The sequence below is a fragment of the Pseudorca crassidens genome, chromosome 1 (genome assembly GCF_039906515.1).
Source record: "Pseudorca crassidens isolate mPseCra1 chromosome 1, mPseCra1.hap1, whole genome shotgun sequence".
NCBI lineage: Eukaryota > Metazoa > Chordata > Mammalia > Artiodactyla > Delphinidae > Pseudorca > Pseudorca crassidens.
The window spans coordinates 43,622,259-43,647,205 of NC_090296.1; the positions used below are offsets into that span (position 1 = coordinate 43,622,259).

Consider the following 24,947-nt stretch of genomic DNA (forward strand, 5'->3'; position numbering starts at 1 on the left):
GGAATATGCTAAATGTCACTGAATTATACACTTTAAAATGGTCATTTGTAGGTTTTGTGAGTTCCACCTCAATAAATAAAAAAGCGAAAACGCCTGGTTAGAAGTTGAGTCTCGACTTCCAGTCCCAGTAGCCGACTTCCAGTTCCAGCAGCACGGTAACTGAGTGTAGATTTCCACCTCCTGTTGCAAACTGAGAAATTCTGCCTAAAGCAAAACAAAAATGTAAAATATGCAACTGGGCTGGAAGGGAAAGCTGTTGTTGCCGGGGCGGCAGCTTAAGGCTGGAGCGGTAGCTTCCTGAGCGGAGGCTGTGGCGTCTAAGGGGGGACGAGACCACCTATAGATGCTGGGATGAGGGGTGGAGTTTAACACCAGTGTTGGGCCAAGAGACATGACCTTGGGCTGGGGTAGGGCAGGGGACAGGAACTAAAACCCCTGGGTAAGAAGACATTCTGGGAAAGCTGCCTCCTTGGTGAAAAGGGGTATGGAATAATACCCGCCTCAAGTCAGGGAAACCGAAAGGGGCTCTGGTGGGAGAGAAACACGAAAGCCCCAGGCCTACCTTCATCATGCAAGAACCCGCAACTCAGAAATGAACGCACAGCACTGTTCCAGGTGGGTGAGCCTCCTGGGTTCAGCACAAGCAAACAGAAACTGCTCATCTGTAGTGACACTTCTGCAATGCGGGCTGCCCAAGACTCCTAGGGGAAAACAGTGTCCACTGAAAAATCCGTCCCCGTGAGAAACTACAGATCACACAAGGAAACATCCCAGCATGAAGGAAAGTAAGTAGACATAACAGACAGGACGGTTAGCATCTCAAGAACTTGGCGAAATAGAAGTATGTTTGAAATGATTAAAGAATAAGGACACTGAGATTGACTCCACTGTTTCAATAAAATGTTTCCCCATTTAATAAAATGTTGAACAGCTGCTCCCAGGGAGTGTGTGCAAAGTTTGCATAAGGGATTTAAAAGGGGAAAGGTGGGGACGGAGGTCGTCCTCCTGCTGTCTTATAGTGGTCTGGCGAGGCCTTTAGGTTTTTTCCTGAGGATCAAGGGCTCAGGGAAACTTTTATATTAACTGCGATACTCAGGGGCCCTTAGCCAAAGATTTGCCTTCATTTTTCTTGAGAGTGCAGCTTCGTATTTGCCCATCATTGTGAGGCGTGTTGCATTATGAACCGGTAAATGGAACTTTTGGAAACAAACCCCAAAGCTACCTTGAAAACCACTTTAGTACTCATTCAATTAGCGCTCCACTTCTTATTGATTTGATCTGTTGGCTGAGCCACGGCACTAGGAAATCAGTGAGCTTCATGGTGATCAAGTAGAATCGTGTCAGAAAGTTTACATAAGGATCATCAGCAAACGTGAGACTTCAGGGTTACCTGGTCACTAAGCCAACCTTCCCTTTGCGTCATCCTATGATCAAGCCATGGCTATTATCAGTGGAAGTCCCAAAAATTATGTAAAGAGGAGGAGTGCCTGGGGATCTTGTCTTGAAGCTGAAGCAGTCTGTCACTTTACATACCATTGAGAATAGATGGGACTGCAGATGCAGGCCTGATGGACTTCATGGTTGTGACAGCCTCACCTACACCTTGAGATGGCAAAGGTTAGTTTCAGTGCATCTGGCCAACAACACACACAGACTTGACTTTGCGCTGGAAGCCGGATGAGGCTGTACTTTGGGAAGCAGTAAAGTTTCTATTAAAAATAAAGTATGGGGACTTCCCTGGCAGTCTAGTGGTTAAGACTCTGCGCTTCCAGTGCAGGGGCCACGGGTTTGATCTCTGGTCGGGGAACTAAGATCCCACATGCCGTGAGATGTGGACAAAAAAAAAAAAAAAAAAAAAAAGTATGAAGACCAAACTCTTCTTTTTCACCAAGGGATTGAAGATTGGGTAGTGCAGATGTGAAGAGAGAGCTGTAAGAGTGAGCTGGGGAGAATTTCAGGTCCCCTGAGTGTGGCCTTGTTGCTGTCGAGTAGTTAAACCATAGATCAGAAACCTCAGTGCTCAGGAGAATTTTCAAGTGTGTCTTAGACAAAGTGCAGTGTTTCTGTTTTTTATCCCTCGCAATTGGGTGTAGAGAGGGGCCTAGACAAGTTGTATTTTCCCTTTGTGAGCAATGTTGTATATCATGCTTGCCTTTTCTGGGAAGAGAAAGAAGCACACATGGAGGGATAGTTTCTTCTTCATTAATGCACCATGTACTTCATGTAGTTGTAGTTCACGACAGCCTTCTCATCATACAGTTGATACATGCAGTTTATGGTTTGTCAGTATGGTTATCATTAATAAATGACCCCAAGAAGATGTACAGTTGATTACAAGATGTTTTCTTTGCAGCTCCCCAGTAGGTATCTAGTGTCATTCCTAAGTTTGCTGTCAACTAAAGACGTCCTTAATATTACTTGAAAGTAGAGATTAGGGTATCTGGGCTCTTTGCACCCTTCTCGGTAAGTATCGGGCAGAGCCTTCAGAATTAATTGCTTCTTAGATGCACCATTACTGCTCACTTAGCCCTATGCAAAGAAGTAGGTCATTCTATTCATCAGAAGCTTGCTGTTCTGTAATTATGTGAGGAGCAAATAATTATAGATATGGTTTCTGTGTAATTTTAAAGCAGGTAAATATAGCATCATTAGAGCATAATCTATAGCTGGAAAAACTCGTTTCTTTAAAAAACATGCAGACAACATTTAAACCTTTGTAAGTTTTATTATTCTCAAATGTGTTATGTAAGTTGGAAAAAATCTTTGTTTCTTGGGCTGGAAGAGGCACTTATGATTAAATATCAAGGAAGAAAAAGAACTGGTCTCCATTTCTTTCTTTCTCTCTTTCTTTTTAAAATATTTATTTATTTATTTGGCTGCATCAGGTCTTATTTGCAGCACGCAGGATCTTTCGTTGTGTGCGCAGGCCTAGTTGCCCCACGGCATGTGGGATCTTAGTTCCCCGACCAGGGATCGAACCTGCGTCCCCTGTATTGGAAGGTGGATCCTTAACAACTGGACCACCAGGGAAGTCCCCTCCATTTATTTCTTGACACTATAGAAACACCATAATTGAAATTTAGTCACATATGCTTTGAACAAAGGACTGTGTACTGATGTTTCATTTTTTATAGGTGGAACATACATCTCTCTTTTCATTGATTGAGATAAAAATCAGGTTTCCCACTTTACTGAAAGATGTAAATGATGCTGAAATTTTGATTATTACAGAGACTGTGTTTATAACCCTCTCAAAATTGAATGCAAGTGGAACTAGCCATAAACGACACCTTGCACAATGCTATATGGAAGGGGTACATTTTTAAAATTGAGGTAGCCTGGAGTCCTTCGATTAGAATTAATGTACATGAATGGAGATGGCTTCTTCCTTGAACTTGGCCAGCTCGCCTGTCTTCCTTGCTTTTTTACTTCTGTTTATTCCGAGAGTTTGTTTTAATGTACAAAATGAATAAAGTTGATATGCCAAAGTGCGGGCCTGCCTATGTGGTTGGCAGAATTAGACTAGTGTCTTGGTTTGCATTCGCCCTAAGAGCAAGACGGTGACTTCAGGAAGCGCGGCAAGGGAAGTGAGACGGGGAGGGTGGGGGGCCAGTGAAGGGGGTGATGCTCATGAGTGGATTGTTGCAGGGTCTCCTTGCTGCTGGGGATTCTCTGAGAAGCTGTGTGGAACACACCTCGGGGGTGAGGAAAGCGAAGGGATTTACCTGATGTGGTAGGCAGAATAATGGTTCTTCCAAAGAGGTCCACATCCTAACCCGTGGAATCCGTGAATATGTTACCGTACAAAGAGAACTTTGCCGATGTGAATGAGTTAAGGACCTAGAGAGAGGGAGATTATCATAATAATCTTCTTATAAGAGATACTTCTCCTTATAAGAGAGAAGTAGCAGGGTCAGAGCCAGAGAAGAAAATACGACAAAGGAAGCAGAGCTTAGAGATTTGAGGGGCTATGCTGTTGGCTTTGAAGATAGATGAAGGAGCCATGAGCCAAGGGGCCACAGTCTCCAGGAGCTGGAAGAGGCAAGGAAACATATTCTCCTCTAGAACTTCCAGAAGGAACCGGCCCTGCAGACATCTTGACTTTAGCCCATGAGACTGATTTTGGACTTCTGACCTCCAGAAATATGAGATCAGAAATCTGTGTTGTTTTAAGCCGTTAAATTTGGGAGAGCAGCAATAGGAAACTAATATATCCACCAACTCACAGGCCTCATTGATTGAGGATGGCCTCTAGGACAATATTTCCTTGGTGCTTCTAAATTTATTTTTTTAATTTATTTATTTTTGGCTGTGTCATGTCTTCATTGCTGCGCGGGCTTTCTCTAGTTGTGGCGAGCAGGGGCTACTCTTCGATGCGGTGCGTGGGCTTCTCATTGCAGTGGCTTCTCTTGTTGTGGAGCATGGGCTCTAGGTGTGCGGGCTTCAGTAGTTGTGCCGCGCGGGCTCAGTAGTTGTGGCTCGAGGGCTCTAGAGCATAGGCTCAGTCGTTGTGGCGCATGGGCTTAGTTGCTCCGCGGCATGTGGGATCTTCCTGGACCAGGGCTCGAACCCGTGTCCCCTGCATTGGCAGGTGGATTCTTAACCACTGCGGTAGGCGGATTCTTAACCACTGCGTCACCAGGGAAGTTCCCCCTTGGTGCTTCTAGCCACCCGCATGCAGGCTCCTATGACGGATGGACGCCCTCAGGCAGAGAAACCCTCAGCCTGCACAGGATGGGAGTGGTCTTCAGGGCACCTCTGCAGGGGGCCGGGGCACAACCAGTGGGCTTGGCTGTACCTGGACAAAGGATTTGATCACGGAATGTGTAAACGTCCTCATAACCACTTGGAACTAGGTCTGTTGGGTTGTTTCATACGAACAGTTCAGGTTTCTGAGCCCCTCTGACCATTCCTTTGCTGTGTCTTCTCCTGGCCCATGCTCTTCTGCATGACCTTTAAATGTTGGGGTTCCTAGGCATTATGCCCTCGGTCTTGTCCAGTCTTCCTCTGTGATGGTTAATTTTATGTGTCAACTTGACCGGGCCATGTGCTGTCCAGACACTTGGTCATTTTTCTGGGTGTGCTTGTAAGAGTGTTTTGGGATGAGATTAACACTTGAATTGGTAGACGGAGTAGAGCATATTGCCTTCCCTAATGTGAATGGCCCTCATCCAGTCAGTTGAAGACCTGAAGAGCATAAAAAGGTTGACCCTCCCCTGAGCAAGAGAGAATTCCTCCTCCCTGACTGCCTTCGAGCTGGGCCACTGGTTTTTTTTCCTGCGTTTGGACTTGAACTGAAACGTCAACTTTCTTGGGTCTCTAGGTGCCAATTCACCCTGCAGATCTTGGACTTGTCAGCTTCCATAATTGCACGAGCCAATTCCTTATGATAAATCCCTTTATATATATATATATATATATATATATCTTGTATTGGTTTTGCTTTTCTGGAGAAACCTGTCTAATATATACTCCATACTCCAGGGCGATTTTCTCTGCTCTTGACTTCTATCAATAGGCTGGTCAATCCCAAACCTTGGTCTTCAGCCTGGGTTTCTCCATATCCCAATTTTAAACTGCCGACAGAAACATCCCCATGGATGTTGTATAGATACTTTAAACTCCACATATTCAGAGTGAAACTCATTATCATCCCCCTAGGAATCTGCTCCTGCTTTCTGTATTCCGTCTTTTTCCATTACGTCACTATGTACTCTGATCCCATAGTCAGTATCATCAGCATTGCTCATTCTGAGTTTTAAACTTTCAGGATTTCTGCCATTTAGCTCTGTTGTTCCCCAATGGAGAGCACCCCTGGCACACAGGACTGTGTTGGAAAAATCCTACGGCTAAGAAGGAGCTAGGAGGTCTAGTTTATCCTCATGCAAAGACACACACACAAACACAAACACACTGGGCAAGTTGAGGGAGAGAAAAAGACAGATACATACAGAAAGCAACAGAGCCATACAGATAGGCAGATAGACAGGGTCTGACAGAGAAGTTAAAAAGGGAGGAAAAGAAAGAGATACAGACTACAATGTGATATAAAGAGGCATAGAGTAAGAGATAGTGGGAGACCCATGTAGAGGCAGAGAGAGAACATTTGTCAGACAGGGAGGAGAATGTAGAGAAAGAAGGAGCTGGACTAACAGAGGTGAGCAGATACACACTGTGTCCCAGAACTTGAAAAAGCCCTACTGTGTGCTGTTATGGTCACCCTGGACCACCTGCCCACACCCCTCCCCAAAGTGACCCACTGGCCTGCTGAACAGGTATATGCTTTAGAGCCATAGGGCCTGGGTTCAAATTCCAGCTCAGCCACTTTTTAGCTACGTGGCTCTCAGCACTTTACTTAAGCTTCGTTTTCTTCATCTGTAAAATGGGGATAGTAATACCTACCTTGCAAGCTTTTTTGCCAGATGCTCAATAATTATTAGCTCTCCCAAATCCTGATATCCTCTGGCTCCCATCCATTCCCCCTTTGTTTTGAATTTTATTTTTTTATACACCTCCCCTCCCTTTTTTTAAACATTTTTTTTAACATCTTTATTGGAGTAATATTGCTTTACAATGTTATGTTAGTTTCTGCTGTACAATAAAGTGAATCAGCTATACATATACATATATCCCCATATCTCCTCCCTCTTGCATCTCCCTCCCACTCTCCCTATCCCACCCCTCTAGGTGGTCCCAAAGCACCGAGCTGATCTCCCTGTGCTATGCGGCTGCTTCCCACTAGCTATCTATTTTACATTTGGAGGTATATATTAGTCCATACCACTCTCTCACTTCGTCCCAGCTTACCCTTCCCCCTCCCCGTGTCCTCAAGTCCATTCTCTACATCTGCGTCTTTATTCCTGTCCTGCCCCTAGGTTCTTCAGAACCATTTTTTTTTTTTTTAGATTCCATGTATATGTGTTAGCATACGGTATTTGTTTTTCTCTTTCTGACTTACTTCACCCTGTATGACAGCCTCTAGGTCCATCCACCTCACTACAAATAACTCAATTTTGTTTCTTTTTATGGCTGAGTAATATTCCATTGTATATATGTGCCACATCTTTAACCATTCATCTGTCAATGGACACTTAGGTTGCATCCATGTCCTGGCTATTGTAAACAGAGCTACAATGAACATTTTGGTACATGACTCGTTTTGAATTATGGCTTTCTCAGGGTATATGCCCAGTAGTGGGATTGCTTGGTCGTATGGTAGTTCTATTTTTAGTTTTTTAAGGAACCTTCATACTGTTCTCCATAGTGGTTGTACTAATTTACATTCCCACCAACAGTGCAAGAGGGTTCCCGTTTCTCCACACCCTCTCCAGCATTTATTGTTTGTAGATTTTTTAATGATGGCCATTCTGACTGGAGTGAGGTAATACCTCATTGTAGTTTTGATTTGCATTTCTCTAATGATTAGTGATGTTGAGCATCCTTTCATGTGTTTGTTGGCAATCTGTATATCTTCTTTGGAGAAATGTCTAGTTAGGTCTTCTGCCCATTTTGGGATTAAGTTGTTTGTTTTTTTGATATTGAGCTGCATGATCTGCTTGTAAATTTTGGAGATTAATCCTTTGTCTGTTCCTTCATTTGCAAAAATTTTCTCCCATTCAGAGGGTTGTCTTTTTGTCTTGTTTATGGTTTCCTTTGCTGTGCAAAAGCTTTGAAGTTTCATTAGGTCCCATTTGCTTATTTTTGTTTTTATTTCCATTTCTCTAGCAGGTGGGTCAAAAAGGATCTTGCTGTGATTTATGTCATAGAGTATTCTACCTGTGTTTTCCTCTAAGAGTTTTATAGTGTCTGACTTTACCTTTAGGTCTTTAATCCATTTTGAGTTTATTTTTGTGTATGGTGTTAGGGAGTGTTCTCATTTCATTCTTTGACATGTAGCTGTCCAGTTTTCCCAGCACCACTTAATGAAGAGGCTGTCTTTTCTCCATTGTATATTCTTGCCTCCTTTATCAAAGATAAGGTGACCATATGTGCGTGGGTTTATTTCTGGGCTTTCTATCCTGTTCCATTGATCTGTATTTCTGTTTTTTGCCAGTACCATACTGTCTTGATTACTGTAGCTTTGTAGTATAATTTGACGTGCAGGAGCCTGATTCCTCCAGCTCTGTTTTTCTTTCTCAAGAGTGCTTTGGCTATTCGGGGTCTCTTGTGTTTCCATACAAACTGTGAAATTTTTCATGCTAGTTCTGTGAAAAATGCCATTGGTAGTTTGATAGGGATTGCATTGAATCTGTAGATTGCTTTGGGTAGTATAGTCATTTTCACAATGTTGATTAATCTAATCCAAGAACATGGTATATCTCTCCATCTGTTTGTATCATCTTTAATTTCTTTCATCAGTGTCTTATAGTTTTCTGCAAACAGATCTTTTGTCTCCTTAGGTAGGTTTATTCTTAGGTATTTTATTCCTTTTGTTGCAATGGTAAATGGGAGTGTTTCCTTAATTTCTCCTTCAGGTTTTTAAACATTAGTTTATAGGAATGCAAGAGATTTCTGTGCATTAATTTTGTATTCTGCAACTTTACCAAATTCATTGATTAGCTCTAGTAGTTTTCTGGTAGCATCTTTAGGATTGTCTATGTATAGTATCATGTCATCTGCAAGCAGTGACACCTTTACTTCTTATTTTCCGATTTGGATTCCTTTTATTTCTTTTTCTTCTCTGATTGCTATGGTGAAAACTTCCAAAACTATGTTGAATAATAGTGGTGAGAGTGGACAACCTTGTCTTGTTCCTGATCTTAGTGAAAATGGTTTCAGTTTTTCACCATTGAGAACGATGTTCGTTGTGAGTTTGCCATATATGACCTTTATTATGTTGAGGTAAGTTCCCTCTATGCCTTCTTTCTGGAGGGTTTTTATCATAAATCGGTGTTGAATTTTGTCAAAAGCTATTTTGCATCTATTGAGATGATTATATGGTTTTTCCCTTTCAATTTGTTAATATGGTGCATCACATTGATTGATTTGTGTATATTGAAGAGCCTTGTATTCCTGGGATAAACCCCACTTGATCATGGTGTATGATCCTTTTTTTTTTTTGCTGTATGTGGGCCTCTCACTGTTGTGGCCACTCTCGTTGCGGAACACAGGCTCTGGACGCGAGGGTCAGCAGCCATGGCTCATGGGCCCAGCTGCTCCATGGCATGTGGGATCTTCCCAGACTGGGGCACGAACCCGTGTCCCCTGCATCGGCAGGCGGACTCTCAACCACTGCACCACCAGGGAAGCCCTATGATCCTTTTAATGTGCTGTTGGATTCTGTTTGCTAGTATTTTGTTGACGATTTTTGCATCTATGTTCATCAGTGATATTGGCCTGTAGTTTTCTTTCTTTGTGACATCTTTGTATGGTTTTGGTATCAGGGTGATGGTGGCCTCATAGAATGAGTATGGGAGTGTTCCTCCCTCTGGTATATTTTGGAAGAGTTTGAGAAGGATAGGTATTAGCTCTTCTCTAAATGTTTGATAGAATTCTCCTGTGAAGCCATCTGGTCCTGGACTTTTGTTGGAAGATTTTTAATCACAGTCTCAATTTCAATACTTGTGATTGGTTTGTTCATATTTTCTATTTCTTCCTGGTTCAGTCAGAAGGTTGTGCTTTTCTAAGAATTTGTCCATTTCTTCCAGATTGTCCATTTTATTGGCATATAGTTGCTGGTAGTAATCTCTCATGATCCTTTGTACTTCTGCAGTGTCAGTTGTTGCTTCTCCTTTTTCATTTCTAATTCTGTTGATTTGAATCTTCTCCCTTTTTCTTCTTGATGAGTCTGGCTAATGGTTTATCAATTTTGTTTATCTTCTCAAAGAACCAGCTTTTAGTTTTATTGATCTTTGCTATTGTTTCCTTCATTTCTTTTTCATTTATTTCTGATCTGATCTTTATGATTTCTTTCCTGCTGCTAACTTTGGGGTGTTTTTGTTCTTCTTTCTCTAATTGCCTTAGGTGTAAGATTAGGTTGTTTATTTGAGATGTTGCTTGTTTCTTGAGGTAGGATTGTTGCTCTAAACTTCCCTCTTAGAACTGCTTTTGCTGCTTCCCATAGGTTTTGGGTCATCGTGTTTTCACTGTCATCTGTTTCTGAGTATTTTTTAATTTCCTCTTTGATTTCTTCAGTGATCTGACGGTTATTAAGTAGTGTATTGTTTAGCCTCCATGTGTTAGTATGTTTTACAGATTTTTTCCTGTAATTGATTTCTAGTCTCATATCATTGTTACTTGATACTATTTCAATTTTCTTAAATTTACCAAGGCTTGATTTGTGACCCAAGGTATGATCTATCCTGGAGAATGTTCCATGAGCACTTGAGAAGAAAGTGTATTCTGTTGTTTTTCGATGAAATGTCCTATAAATATCAATTAAGTCCGTCTTGTTTAATTTATCATTTAAAGCTTGTGTTTCCTTTTTTATTTTCATTTTGGATGATCTGTCCATTGGTGAAAGTGGGGTTTTAAAGTCCCCTACTATGATTGTGTTACTGTTGCTTTCCCGTTTTATGGCTGTTAGTATTTGCTTTATGTATTGAGGTGCTCCTATGTTGGGTGCATAAATATTTACAATTGTTATGTCTTCTTCCTGGATTGATTCCTTGATCATTATGTAGTGTCCTTCTTTGTCTCTTGTAATAGTCTTTATTTTAAAGTCTATTTTGTCTGATATGAGAATTGCTACTCCAGCTTTCTTTTGATTTCCATTTGCATGGAATATCTTTTTCCATCCCCTCACTTTCAGTCTGTATGTGTCCCTAGGTCTGAAGTTGGTCTCTTGTAGACAGCATATATACGGGTATTGTTTTTGTATCCATTCAGCTAGTCTTTGTCTTTTGGTTGGAGCATTTAATCCATTTACATTTAAGATAATTATCAGTATGTATGTTCCTATTACCATTTTCTTAATTGTTTCGGGTTTGTTATTGTATGTCTCTTCCTTCTCTTGTGTTTCCTGCCTAGAGAAGTTCCTTTCTCATTTCCTTTAGTAAAGCTGGTTTGGTGGTGCTGAATTCTCTTAACTTTTGCTTGTCTGTAAAGGTTTTAGTTTCTCTGTCAAATCTGAATGAAATTCTTGCTGGGTAGAGTAATCTTGGTTGTAGGTTTTTCCCTTTCATCACTTTAAATATGTCCTGCCACTCCCTTCTGGCTTTCAGAGTTTCTGCTGAAAGATCAGCTATTAACCTTATGGGGATTCCCTTGTATGTTATTTGTTGTTTTTCCCTTGCTGCTTTTAATATTTTTTCTTTGTTTTTAATCTTTGATAGTTTGATTAATATGTGTCTTGGAATATTTCTCCTTGGATTTATCCTGTATGGGACTCTCTGCACTTCCTGGACTTGATTGACTATTCCCTTTCCCATATTAGGGAAGTTTTCAACTATAATCTCTTCAGATATTTTCTCCGTTCCTTTCTTTTTCTCATCTTCTTCTGGGACACCTATAATTCGAATGATGGTATGTTTAATGTTGTCCCTGAGGTCTCTGAAACTGTCCTCAATTCTTTTCATTCTTTTTTCTTCATTCTGCTCTGCGGTAGTTATTTCCACTATTTTATCTTCCAGGTCACTTATCTGTTCTTCTGCTCCAGTTATTCTGCTATTGATTCCTTCTGGAGAATTTTTAATTTCATTTATTGTGTTGTTCATCATTGTTTGTTTGTGCTTTAGTTCTTCTAGGTCCTTGTTAAACATTTCTTGTATTTTCTCCATTCTATTTCCAAGATTTTGGATCATCTTTACTATCATTACTCTGAATTTTTTTTAGGTAGACTGTCTATTTCCTCTCATTTGTTTGGTCTGGTGGGTTTTTACCTTGCTCCTTCATCTGCTGTGTGTTTCTCTGTCTTTTCATTTTGCTTAACTTACAGTGTTTGGGGTCTCCTTTTAGCAGGCTACAGGTTCGTAGTTCCTGTTGGTTTTGGTGTCTGCCCCCATTGGCTAAGGTTGGTTCAGTGCGTTGTGTAGGCTTCCTGGTGGAGGGGACTAGTCCCTGTGTTCTGGTGGTTGAGGCTTGATCTTTTCTTTCTGGTGGGCAGGACCGTGTCAGGTGTACACCTTCCCCCTTTCGTGAAAGGGAATTTATATGTGCCTGGGATAAATATAGCTAATAAAACTTTATTATTGGAAATAAATGAAAATTAACAATACCCTTGTAAATTAGCAGTTTAGGAGACTTTTCAGCCACAGTATATTTGAAAACCAACCATACTTATAATTGACAAGATACATGGAAATGTTTTATCTGCAATTTCTTTTTTACTCTCCCCCTCCTCCCTGTTTTCTAGTAGATAAGCTAGGAGAGGGCTAATTGCTGCTCCTGGAACTCCTGTACAGAAGAGGACACTGGTGAGCATAATGGAGAACTTGCTTTTAATGATCCTTGTCTACTTTTTTTGCTTTTAATAATCCCTGTCTACTTTTTTGCCCACATTTACCTCTCTCTGTACAGAAGGAGACCACAGGCATGATTATATTGCTACACTTTCAGACTTGCATCAGTAAAATTTCAAGAAAGAAAACAAACCAGAACCAGTAGGATTAGAATGAATCTGTAGCTGTGGGCTGAGGAATTAACCAAGTGGAAGGGCCTCACATTCTCATGTTCCCCACTATGGCAATCTACCATTAACCACCAGTTGCAAATGTTTACAGAATTTTGTAGGGGTTTTGGGGGGTAAGATATGTTTTTTAAATGTTACAAGTACTAAAAATTAGAAATAATTTGGAAAATCCTAAAAGTACTGTATAGGGAATAAAAGTCATCCATAATTCTACAACCCACTGATGACTTCAGTTAACATTTTGAAGTACATCATTTCAATTACACACATAACATTTTTATCCACACATGGACTCACATTATACATACTTTATGTTTTTTCCATTTGTAATATATTATGCGAACACCATGTCACTATTTTTCTTTAAATAATTTACATTTTTGTATAATATTTCACTCTGTAGGCATAGCCTAAGGTTTTGTTTCCTTTTGAAAGTGTTTAAACCATTCCTGCTGTTCCATTCAGTGAACAGCATTGAAATAAAATTTTTTATGCGTATCCATGATTAATTGTTTAAGGTACATTGCTTCTACAACTGGAACTTTTGATAAAAATTTTAAACTTTTTAAAAAGCTTTTGATATCAATTGCAAATTCTCCATGCAGTTCCAAAAAGTTGTGTCAATTCATACCCCTTTCATCAGTGTGATGTCTCTCTATTGAAAAGAGAAAGAAACTGCAGTTTTTGGTTCTCCTCTTCATAAAGAATCATCTTTTCTTTTTATTAAATATCTTTTCAATATTCTCTCTTCTAGCTTTTGTATTTCCTTATTGATTTCTATTAAGTTTCAAAACCATCATTGTGTTAGATTTATTTTTACACCACCTTGAACATTTTGCTGAAAACAGTTTATAGAATCTTCATGAAAGAAAATCGTGTTTACTCAAAAGTTGTGAACTCATTGAAAAGCAATATATATTTGCTGAAAGAAGGAAAAAATATTTATTGCCTAATACCGTGTCAAGAACCCTGGTGGATGCCTGAGAAGCACAAGGTGTGATCCTTAGTGGTCGCACGTTCTTTTTTTTTTTTTTTTTTTAACATCTTTATTGGGGACGCATGTTCTTAATTGGAGAAACACAGCCAAGCTCACATACTCTGAAGAGCAGTTTTTTCTCAACCTTGTTTAGACCCATGTCCCCACAAACACTGTCTCACTATCTCTAGTGTATCACCCCTCTCACTAGCCAAGTAGAGTTTGCCCAGCTCTCTTTCTGTAGTTCCTATTATAAACTACAGAACTAGATCCATCGAATGTGCTCTTTCAGATTACCTGTGCACATATGCACATCCCATGCTAATATGCCTTCCCTCCCCCAGTGAAGAATGACTGCCTTAAGAAGCACCCAAAGCAGGACTTGGAAATTTACTTTAAGCACCTAAGATCTGGACAGATTGTCAATGAGATCTGGCTCGATAAGGCTTAAGTTAAAACGTTTCTCTTGGCAATGAATTTTCTACAGTTGGAAAACCTATCAGTGCCTCAGACCTTGGCGCCATCTGTGCCTCCTTTCCCTCTTCTCCAATCTACCCCTGGGCTGCCGTCGACAGGTAGTCAGCCGGCCCCTGCTCACCTCCTCCATGATGTCCTCACACCAGCATTCCTGCTCCCACCTCTCTTTTGCTTTGCTCTTTACGTAATATCCAGCTGATTCCCTGATTCTGGACATCTTGCTTCTGAGGTTGGCATTCTGCTGTGTGCCCCAGTAATTGGCTCTCCTGCTCTGTCCCTCACTCTCTCAGTCCCTATGTTGCTGCTTGTCATCCATGTCTTATAGACCTGATGTCCTAACCTTTTCTCACTGGAATTAGGTCCCCATATCTTCTACTGATACGGTGTTGAGCACAGTGACTGGCCAACACACTGTGCACTGTAAATATTGTTGAACGAATGAATGAGTTGGAAGCATTCTCTTGCTTGACTTTAACTTTATATCTTGGGCTTAGTTGAGCCATGTTAACACAATACTCATATTTCACGTGTCTTTCTTTTCCCCTTCCTATTCCAGGTTTCTTATTTTGGTTTTCTACACTAAGTTCTGTACTAGACACTTTGCACATGTTATTTCTAATCTTCACAGCCATCTCATAAGACAAGTATTACCATCTTCATTTCACATATGAGGAAACTGAGCATCCAAGAGGTTTGCTAATTTCTCCAAAGTCACTCAGTGAATCAGTGGTTGACCTCACTTCTCCATGGAACCACTCCCAGAATCACTGATCCATGGCTTAGTTCTTGAGGGGCCTGCACTTTCTTACTTTACCCTTCCCTTGACTCTTATTTTATTCTGATTGAGCACCACCGTCTTTGCCTGAATCCCAGTTGAGACAGAAGGAGCTATGAGGGGAGGACAAATCTGAGATTTGTCCTCCAAGGTCTTGACATGAGAGATTGAGGCTGGGGACTGAAGGAGATAGAAGAGCCAAAGGTATCTATCTCCACATCTTCAACCTGAGAGAGCAAAACAGCAGTGGTATCACCAAAAGAAATGGGTAATTGGGAAGCCTTATTCCTGTAGGTTGTTAATCAGATGGTGGTTGGAGTTCCAGTGGCTCTTTCCTCCCTGGTTAACCGTGGCAATGCTATTAGTTTTTCTGAGTCTCAGTTTCCTCTTCTTTCCCCTGAGCATCATCTTACCTGACTCTCATGTTTGTCATTGGTTTGCCTATCAAATGATGCAGTACATACGAACATGCTCTGTAAGGGGTAAAGCCGTACACACGTTAGCTGTCATCACTGTTGTCAGATATGTTATTACTAAAGTCAGATAGTAAATGGAGACACCAGCTTCTTGAGTAAAATATGTCTATGCCTGGGGTCAACAGGCTGTGACCACATCTGGCCTGCTGCCTGTTCTTATACGGCCCATTGGAATGTTTTCCAATTTTTTGTTTGGTTGAAAAAAATCGAAAGAAAAATATTTGTGACATAAAAAAATCACATGAAATTCAGATGTTGGTGTCCATACATAAAGTGTATTGGAACAGAGCCAAACGCACTTGCTTATGTGCTACTGTCTATGGCTGCTTTCTCAGTGCAACAGCAGAGTTGAGTAGTTGTGACAGAGATTGTACAGCCTGCAGAGCCTAAAATATTGACTACTTTTAGTAAGAGCTGAGTAGCCCTGGCCTGCCCAGTGCACATTCCTACCTTTGCTCTCTGACACTGATTCAAGTGCAGAATTCCCACTGAGCTTAAAAACTGAGAAAGATGAGAAATAAAGGTAAGGAGAAAAATGTGAATTCCCTGGCGGTCCACTGGTGAAGACTCTACGCTTTCACTGCCAAGGGCCCAGTGGGTCAAAAAAAAAAAAAAAAAATTAAAAAAAAAAAAGGAGAAAATGTCAGGTTAGAAGTAAACTTGGTATTCTGAAGGTGTTTTCCTCTCTCTTCTCCCAGACCTCCCCCAAAATAATAGAAAATACATTTAGCAAGCAAAAATATTCTCTGTTCCTTTAATGTTATGTGAGGGATATGTTTGTGCTCTTTTTTTTTTTGTATTTTTAAATGAATGAGAATAAAAATAAGACTATCGCTGTCATTATGTTAATACTGTTGACCCATTCACTGTATTTCATTATGTATTATTGTATTTCATACAATAATACCTTCATTGTATCAAATTAACTTAATATATGAAATATAAGTAAGTTACCAAATGAATTTAACACAATGAACTATAAGTAGAAAGGTGGCTATTTACATTTTCTTTTCTTATTTTCTGTAGTGAGAAGCTGGATGGAAAAACTAAAAGACAAGGTAAGAGAAGTATTTTCTTCCTTTGCATTTATCTTAGAGGGCATGGCTTTGTCAAGCACAAGATCTTGAGAGTAATGGAGCTTTATTTCATTATTCTGATTATGGTAATCTATGCAAAGATACAGGGCCACTTCCAGGTGCCCAGCAAGAAAGGAGGTCTTCCCTTTAAGGTCTGTATAATACAAGGGATGCCTTATTCTTTGGAGTGCCATTCATACTTATGGAATGTAATTCCTGGTATGTACAACTGAGTAACCCCATTTACATGTCAAGGTGGAGTTCCTTTTAGGGAATTGCAGGAGTGTAATCCCATTCTAGTGTGCAGTTCATGTCCCAATGCAAGGATCTTTTAAACCTGATCTTCCTATATGAGGAAGAAATACCTTGGATTTTGGAAGGCATTGATTTTTGTGACCCAAGGACATAAATTGATGGACTTGATTTAAGAATAAAACTTTGTGATGAAAAGGGCATCCTTAAACCATAGTGGGAGGTGGCATTAAAAACACCTGAACACCTAAGTACTCTCCTTAGGCTCACTTTTATGTAGTCTATCATAGTGCCACTGCTGAGTGATGAGCTGACCTATCTGGAATGGCCAACTATAGAGAAATATTTTCCTCTCTTGCATTAATTCTGCCATCAACATTTGTGACTGACAATATTAACTTCCTTCCAGGTTTATATTTTTCATTTTCTTTTAATTTTCAACACTCTCTAAGGTTTCATTTTTGGTACCTTGTAATTTCAAACTGGAATTACTCATAAAAATATTGGTGGAATTCTGAACTCCTTGCTGTAGTCTGTGTCAGATCCAATTACTATAAGCCAGCTCAGATTTCACTGGGGGTTTAGTTAAATGGAAATCGTTTCAACTGCCAGATAGGAGTTACTTCCAATTCGCCTTTCTTAGAATATACATCTGTTGATGGTATCTCATATCTTTTTTTATTATTTGAGGTCAGTTCCCCCATATTTGAATGATTAATATTTATTTTGCTACAGTTTAATGCTAAAGGATAAAAGAAAACATTCAACTACAATTAAAATTGTATAATTATATTAATTCTTCTCACTATTATTTTTCTGCTTCTCAGTAAAATTTAGCCTATATAGTTTTTGAGAATGAGATTATTTTATGTCCATATGTATTAAAAGTGACGTTGAAGAATTTTAAGCCTGTTGACATCAGTGGAGGCCATTTTGGTATCTACAGTGGGTCCAGTTGTCTAAGGGAGGTGTAATCAGAGGACTGAGCAAGATTTGGGGTAAGAGAAGCGCAAAAGTTTAGAACTGAATATATTTACATTCATAATGCTTCTTGTTATTTTTCAGGGGAAAATATAATACAATGAAAAGTAAATAGGCTCTGGTAGTTTAATCTAGGAGTCCGTATATCATTGTTTCTATAGAAAATATCCTTCTGAATTACAAAAATGGACAAAAAATAGACTTAAGAAAACAAATGTTGGCATGTAGCCTGTTTTGAAGTTGGCTGTTGCAAAGTTTCTTACCTGTATGTATATATAGCTTCACCACTCCATTTAGAAATCTGTGTAGCTTTGGAGAAAGGCTGTATTTTCTCTTCTTGTGGACCATTCCTTCTTGTCTCAAAGACCTGGCACCCTCTCCCTGCTCCATTTCACCAAGAGAAATAATTTTATGTATGGCCTCAGTTTTCTGGACTATTCTGAAGTTTTTCCAGCCCTCTTTTCATTTTATTCTGTAGCATTTTTTCAGTTATGTTTTAGTTTTAAAAAATTGGAAGAAAAATAGTTGAAACTCCCACCGGGTTGACTTGCTTTATGCTTTGTCTTCATTTTTTTTTTTAATTTAACCATTTTTTAAATTGTAGTTAATTTACAATGTTGTATTAGTTTCAGGTATACAGCAAAGTGATTCAGTTATACATATATATAGATCTCTATTCTTTTTCAGATTCTTTTCCCATATAGGTTATTACAGAATGCTGACTAGAGTTCCTTGTGCTATACAGTAGGTTCTTGTTGATTATCTATTTTATATATAGTAGTGTGTATATGTTAATCCCAAACTCCTAATTTATCCTTCCCCCTCCCCCCGCTACCTCCTTTGGTAACTATAAATTTGTTTTCTATGTCTGTGAGTCTATTTCTGTTTTGTAAATAAGTTCATTTGTATCATTTTTTTTTTAGATTCCACATGTAAGTGATATCATATATTATTCGTCTTTCTCTGACTTACTTCATATGATAATCTTTAGGTCCATCCATGTTGCTGTACTTGCCTTCATATTTTGAGTTTTTCTTGGAGGGACTCAGTCTAATCAGTCGCCTCCCTCTGGGAGTGAAATATTATACACTTACTTGATACATACAATCATACGTGTGTACACACACACACACACACACACATACATATATAATATAGGTATACATATCTTCCTCTCTCTCTCTCCCTCCTTCCTTTCGCTTCCTCTCTTCCCCCTCTCCCTCTTTCTCTTCATATGTCTAGCTAGCTAGCGATCATCTATAAAAGTCTCGTGAGTCATTATCTTCAGAAACTATTTGAGAGTGAAACTATTGCCGTTTTGTTGAAAGTCACAGAGCCCCTTAGAACTGAAAGCTAAACTACATATTTAACTGGCTCTTCAGTCAACCCAGAACATCTTCTCAGTTTAGCTTCATTTAATTGGTCCTGATATTGGTTTCCCTGTTAGTTAGCTGGACTCTAGAAAGGGTGGTAGGTGTTCTAAAAAGTTCTGAATTATTCTCTTTGTTGTTATTGTTTAGTCTTCCTATATTAGTTAGGATTAAGATCAGCTGTGAGTGACAGACAACCCCCCCCCCCCCACCAATGACAATGGCTTAACCAAGAGAGAACTTTGTTTGTCTCTCATTTGTGAGTCTGGAGGTAGCAATCAGGGGTTAGTGAGGAGCAACATTGAAGGCTCAGCCTCCTTCTGTTTGATGCTCCATGACTTGTGACCTTTATTCTCAAGGTCATCTCGTGGTCCTGGATGGCAATTAGGTCTATACTCTAGCCAGAAGGAAGGAAGAAAAAGGGAGGCTAAGATATCCCTCCCCCTTTAAAAGGGAAGATAAAGGCACTCTGCCATTCTTAAAGGGGGGGTGGGTAAAGACTCTGCTCCCCCCTTGAAGAGCATGCTCTGGAAGTTGCACGTGTCACTAATGTATCGTCTCCTTAGTGAGGCTTATCACATGGTCACATCCAGCTGCATAGAAGGAAGGGAGAAGTAATCGTTATTCTGTGCCCAGCCCAGATGGAAGGTTCTATTGCTCTAGAAGAAGGGGCGAATGGCTATCAAGGGACAGTCCCTATACTCATTCCATCATTAACCTTCTTCCTGTTTAAGTGTCCAAGTTAGTGATGCTTGTTTGACAAATCCTTACCTGGCTACCTACTGATGTATTTTTTCAACATCTATATTGTTTCTCAAAATTGAAGATGCATCAACATTTTAGTTGTATAATACAGGCCAGCCCTGTTGTTATATCACCAGGGTCGTTCTATTTCTTCTAGCTTTAGGAAATAATGCAGAAAATGGATGATCCAGCCTATATTCCATAACAGCCATTCTCATGTATAGTCTGCACCAGTAGCATTGCATTACCTGGGAGCTTGTTAGAAATACAAAATCTCAGGTCCCTCACTAGACCTACTGAATCAGAAACTCGGGAAAAGGGGTCCAACAATCTGTGTTTTGACAAGTCTTGAAGGTGATTCTGATGCATGTTCAGGTTGAGAACCACTGTTGAATAAACATCATAAGGGTACTGAATTCAGCAGACTTTAGGCAGTACAGTGTATCATATGGTTTTCTTATCGTTTTCTTGAAAACCAGTGTTTCTGAACAAATACAGTATCCTGAGAAGGAAGGATACCTTTCTCATAAATATAAAACAAAGCAAACAAACCAAAACCAACCAAACAACAACAACAAAAAAGCTATATCTAGTAAATTTTATCTTAACAATCCATTTTTTAATTTTCAAACTTTATTTGGAAATAATTTCAAATTTACAGAAAAGATACAAGAATAAGGATAGTACAAAGAATACCCCTGTTCCTTTTCTCCAGATGCACTTATTCTTCCCACGTTACCCCATTTCTACCTCTGCTCCTTTTTTCTGAGCCGTTTGAGGAAAGCCGCGTACATCATGGTCCTTTTACACCAAATACTTCAGTGTGTATTTCCTATGAATACGAATATTCTGTTAGCAAACCATAATACAGTTATCAGCTTGAGTACATTTAACATAGATATCATACTTTGTTCTGGCACCTAGATTTCAGTCTTTTGGTTAACAGACCCCAAATCTCCTTTATAAATTCATTTTTCTCCTCCGTTACAGGATCTAGTCTAGGGTCATGTAACACATTTAGTTGTCAGGATTCTTTAGTTTTCTTTAATGTGGACCATTTGCATAACCATCTTTTGTCTTTCATGACTCTGATATATTTTAAAGAATACAGTGCTTTAAAAAATAGAATATTCTGTTTAGGTTTATTGGACATTTCCTCATGATTAGATTCAGGTTATGCATTCTGGGTTGGAATATGCACAGATACAGTTGTGTTCTTCTCGGCAAGTTACGTGTGGAGGAATGTGCATGTCCAATAATTCTGAACAGAGAAAAGGTGCTAGGCAGAATTTATAACTTAATATGTACGTGTCTTATTTGTTTTCATTTCTACAGGAAACAAGTCATGGGCAATTCTAAAAACAGAGCTTATTTTCAATTAGTCAGTTTCGTATGAGGGATGGTTAAATTATATTTGAAGAGAGTAGGTTGCTTTATTCCCATCTTGTAATGTACTTGTAATTTCAAGGCACAGGCAGATGACACACACACACACACACACACACACACACACACACACACACACGAGGAATAAAGAGAGGAGAGAGATTAATTGAATTTTTGTGAAGTCTACATGATTTAAAGCTCTCGAAACGGGAAGCCTCAATGTGTAAATAAGAAACATGCAAAAAGTGACACATTTTGTAATATTCATATTTTGGTGTGGGGTTGAGTTACATAGTGTGAGGAGACCCACTCAGAGGTTGATCAAGTTGAGCTTCCAAAAGTTCAAATATCATCCTTTGAATGTAAAGCTCTGTAAAATCTAATCTACTGTGCTTAAAATTATCATACATCAACATATATGTATATTTCCATGCACTGGGAATGGTGATGTAAAAAGAAATTCATAGCTCTGGTGAGAGCAATGGAAAATTACAGACTTTTATAAGCCTTTCGTAGATCTAGAAGAAAGTTTGGGTTTCTGTAAAGCATATTAATTTGTTGGAAAATGACTGAGCTTTGTTTCTTGGGGAAAAACACTTAGTATGCTGAGGAACAATGCTATGTTCTCAAATTAATGGAAAAAATTCCACATTCGTCTCTAACTCAAGATTCTGAAAAACAAAACCAGTGAACGAGCTGGCTTTGTACAAGAGGATGCTGCAGTTTTGTAAGGTCTTGTCCCTTTGATTAATTCTAGAAATGTGGGGAAAGCATCATAGCCTGCTTACTTCGACACTTGTTAGAAAACTTTTATTTTTTGTCCTTCTCTGTTTGGGCCTCATTCTGAAAGATACTGGAAATAGTTTTTGCTATATTAAAATTTTTAGAAATAGTCAAATAAGTGAACAGACTCATGGTTTTTCCCCCACAAAATAATGTCTATCAAAAGTACTTATTATAGTACTTTTAAAATTGATAATTGTTTATGGTTTTTTTCTGGGTAGCCTTCTAGAAGGGGCCATCGTGGAAGGTAAACCAGTGTCGTGTTCCTCTATGAAAGGCTCTGGTTATTCATCCACCTCTATCCCTTAGGTGTCTTATTGGCCAAGATGCAGGGAGTACCCTTAGGGTGATGGCCTTACCTTGAACTTGGGTTGGTCCTGAGCTACTTACTCAAGCCCAGGGATGTGTGGAGATCACGCTGCTCTCTTAGGACTGAAGTATCCATAGTAACACCTTGGGGATGTCGGAGACCCACATGCGTTTGAAACCTCCAGGCTCTTTTGGAAGTACCAGTGTTGTTAGCAGTGATCTTTGTGCCCCTCTCTGCCACTTTCTTTCTTTGGGGCTGGGGACATTCAGAATTCCCTCCCAACCTTCAACTTTGGCCTTGTCCACTGGGCAGATATTTTCTTTCATATAAACAAAGCCATCCACATTCTGTGCAACTCTCTCCTCATCCTTGTCTTTTTTGCCTGGGCTCCAACACCTAACATACTTCCTCTTTCCTTTGCAGGTCCTTCTCTTCCCTGCTGTCTCCAGAAACTCTCACTTTTCACTCCCATACAAGCACATCCCTCTTTCCTTTCTTACTGTGACGCAGCTAAGATTGTGAGACAGGGACTACCAAAGTCAAGGCCCTCCTTCTGCCCTCTTAGAAGCACAGTGTTCCATTGGGCACTTCAACTCCCCCTGGAGCTTGACTCAGACTGCTGTTTCCAATTTATAGCATTTTAATAGTCCTGGCATTCTCAGAGGCTTACTTCATCCATCTTTAATACAAATTATATTTCTGTCACCAAAACCTGGTGTTGACAAATGTGCAGAAGCAAGTGGCTGGAGGTGCCACTAGGTCTGGCTGATTTATTCAGTACTTCTTCTGCGTATTTGAAATATCCCAAAATAGGCACATCTCTCTCTCTGTTGCCTTCTCTCTAAAAAGTAACTTTATTCCAGGTGCTATTTTATAACAAAGCAGACAGGAGATTTCAAAGTGTCTAAAAACCTGCTGCCCTCCAGCAGAGCTGAGAAACCCAGGGCGGCAGTCTGTTTAGCATCCTAATGTGTGTTTCTTTTCCCGTGCAGGCTGGCTATATGTCTGGGATGCTGGTGCCCGTGGGGGTTGGGATAGCTGGAGCCTTGTTCATCTTGGGAGCGCTCTACAGCATTAAGGTTATGAATCGCCGAAGGCGAAATGGCTTCAAAAGGCATAAAAGAAAGGTATGGAATCAACAACAGCAAAACCTAATCAGTTTCCGAACATCCTTCGCTTTTCTAATTTGCTTAATAAAGCACACGGGGCCTAATGATGCATGAATGGGACTGATGTGCCCAGTGGTTCTGATGAGCTGCTGCAGCTGCTGCCTCGGCTTGGTTTGTTCACGTGTCTTTTAAAGGGGGCCTGTTCCTCAGCTTTGCTCTGCGGCAGAAGGAGTTTAATGCTTCTCTGTTTTCTTTCCCCAGCAGAGAGAATTCAACAGCATGCAAGATCGAGTGATGCTCTTAGCTGACAGCTCTGAAGATGAATTTTGAATTGGACTGGAATTTAATTGGAAGAGTCAACGATCTTATGATTTTATTTTTTATTTGGGGGCAAAAAAAAAGAGGACAACATTCTGCCATGCTGGGGCTGTCAGGCCATCAGTTTCATTATCTGCTGGGGAGTAGATTTTTCGTGTACTGAGCAGAAAAGGCATGCTGTATATGAACTGTAATTTGCAGTATTTGTTTTTATTCTGTAGTGAACTTTCCACAACTACGGGCTACAACTCGTAAATATGCAGCATACGTGTGTTCAGTAGGAGTTGCTAGGTTAGGTAAATATTTTGTATTTTTCGACATTGTCTTGTCCTTGGTTTGGACTACGTGCGCTGAAGTATAACAAGTATTGCTGCCAAGGCACTCTCGACTCTGAAATAGAAATCTTAACAAAGAAGAACTTGTGATGACTGCTCTACCTACTTGAATCCCTAGGCTCGTGGGCCATGCCACATACTACATTTGCATCAAAACTAGCAGCAACTCGGAGTGAAATCTTTTCATCAAGAAGACCTCTCAGCACATTAGGATATATATAGATTTGTTTGTACCTTACATTATGTACTTGTCTCCTGGTTTTTATTATTTTTCCCCTTCCCTCTTATTCTTGGCAAAGAAAAAATGCACTAGAAATAATGCATTAAATTGACTCTCGGTCTTAATGTAAGCTTGCTTTCTTAAATAGTGTAATTGAGTCCAAAAGACCTGTCAATAGATTCTTACATGTTTATCATTAAGAGACGTCCTTTATGTGTATCATTCACTTTGTCAAGAAGAAATGAGGAAGAAATCAAGAGGAAAAGGAGGATAGATAAGCTCCCAGAGCATCTATCTCTGCCACTTGGCTCCGTGCTTGTGTGGCTACCATTCTGAATTATTCAAAATGTTGCTTTTCTGCATCTGTGGTCTTGGCCATGCAATGATTGGGCTGCCATGGGTCCTCGTTTGGCTTTATTAGAAAAAACACATTCTGTGGTAGGAGCAGACTCGGGGGCTAGAGTCCTGGCACATGACGGAACTTATGAACAAACCAGCCTGTCTCAGGGCATCTCACTTTGGGCGATGCTGGACTGTGTTAGATCATTTCTCATTTCCCTTGGAATGTAATTCCTTGCCCTGTCTTTTGCATCTAGGTATTTGGGACTTTCAGGAAGTAGAGTTTTTGGGTAAAGGCTTGGCTCGTTTGCGTGGAAGAATAAAGGTTACTAATAATACTGTCCATGGTGCTTTACGCTATGGAGAACTTGTTCCCATTTATTGGAACCTGCTCTGCTGTGTTCAAGGCAAGCTGCACAGTTGTTTCTAATAGCTACTGTGTGACGTACGAG

General features: G+C 39.9%; 1 protein-coding gene across 3 annotated transcripts in view; it reads left to right on the forward strand.

The window, feature by feature from the left end:
• The window catches only part of ARMH4 (armadillo like helical domain containing 4), a 136,669-nt gene extending 112,388 nt beyond the window's left edge, over window positions 1-24,281 (forward strand). For 2 of the 3 annotated variants that reach the window (XM_067734660.1, XM_067734668.1), the window contains 3 exons: window positions 16,299-16,330; window positions 23,167-23,301; window positions 23,545-24,281. In XM_067734660.1, the coding sequence (XP_067590761.1) occupies window positions 16,299-16,330; window positions 23,167-23,301; window positions 23,545-23,613 (236 nt within the window). In that variant the 3' untranslated portion in view covers window positions 23,614-24,281. The remainder of the gene's footprint in view (window positions 1-16,298; window positions 16,331-23,166; window positions 23,302-23,544) is intronic. The other variant, XM_067734663.1, reaches the window with a different exon arrangement.
• Window positions 24,282-24,947: the final 666 nt, after the last annotated feature.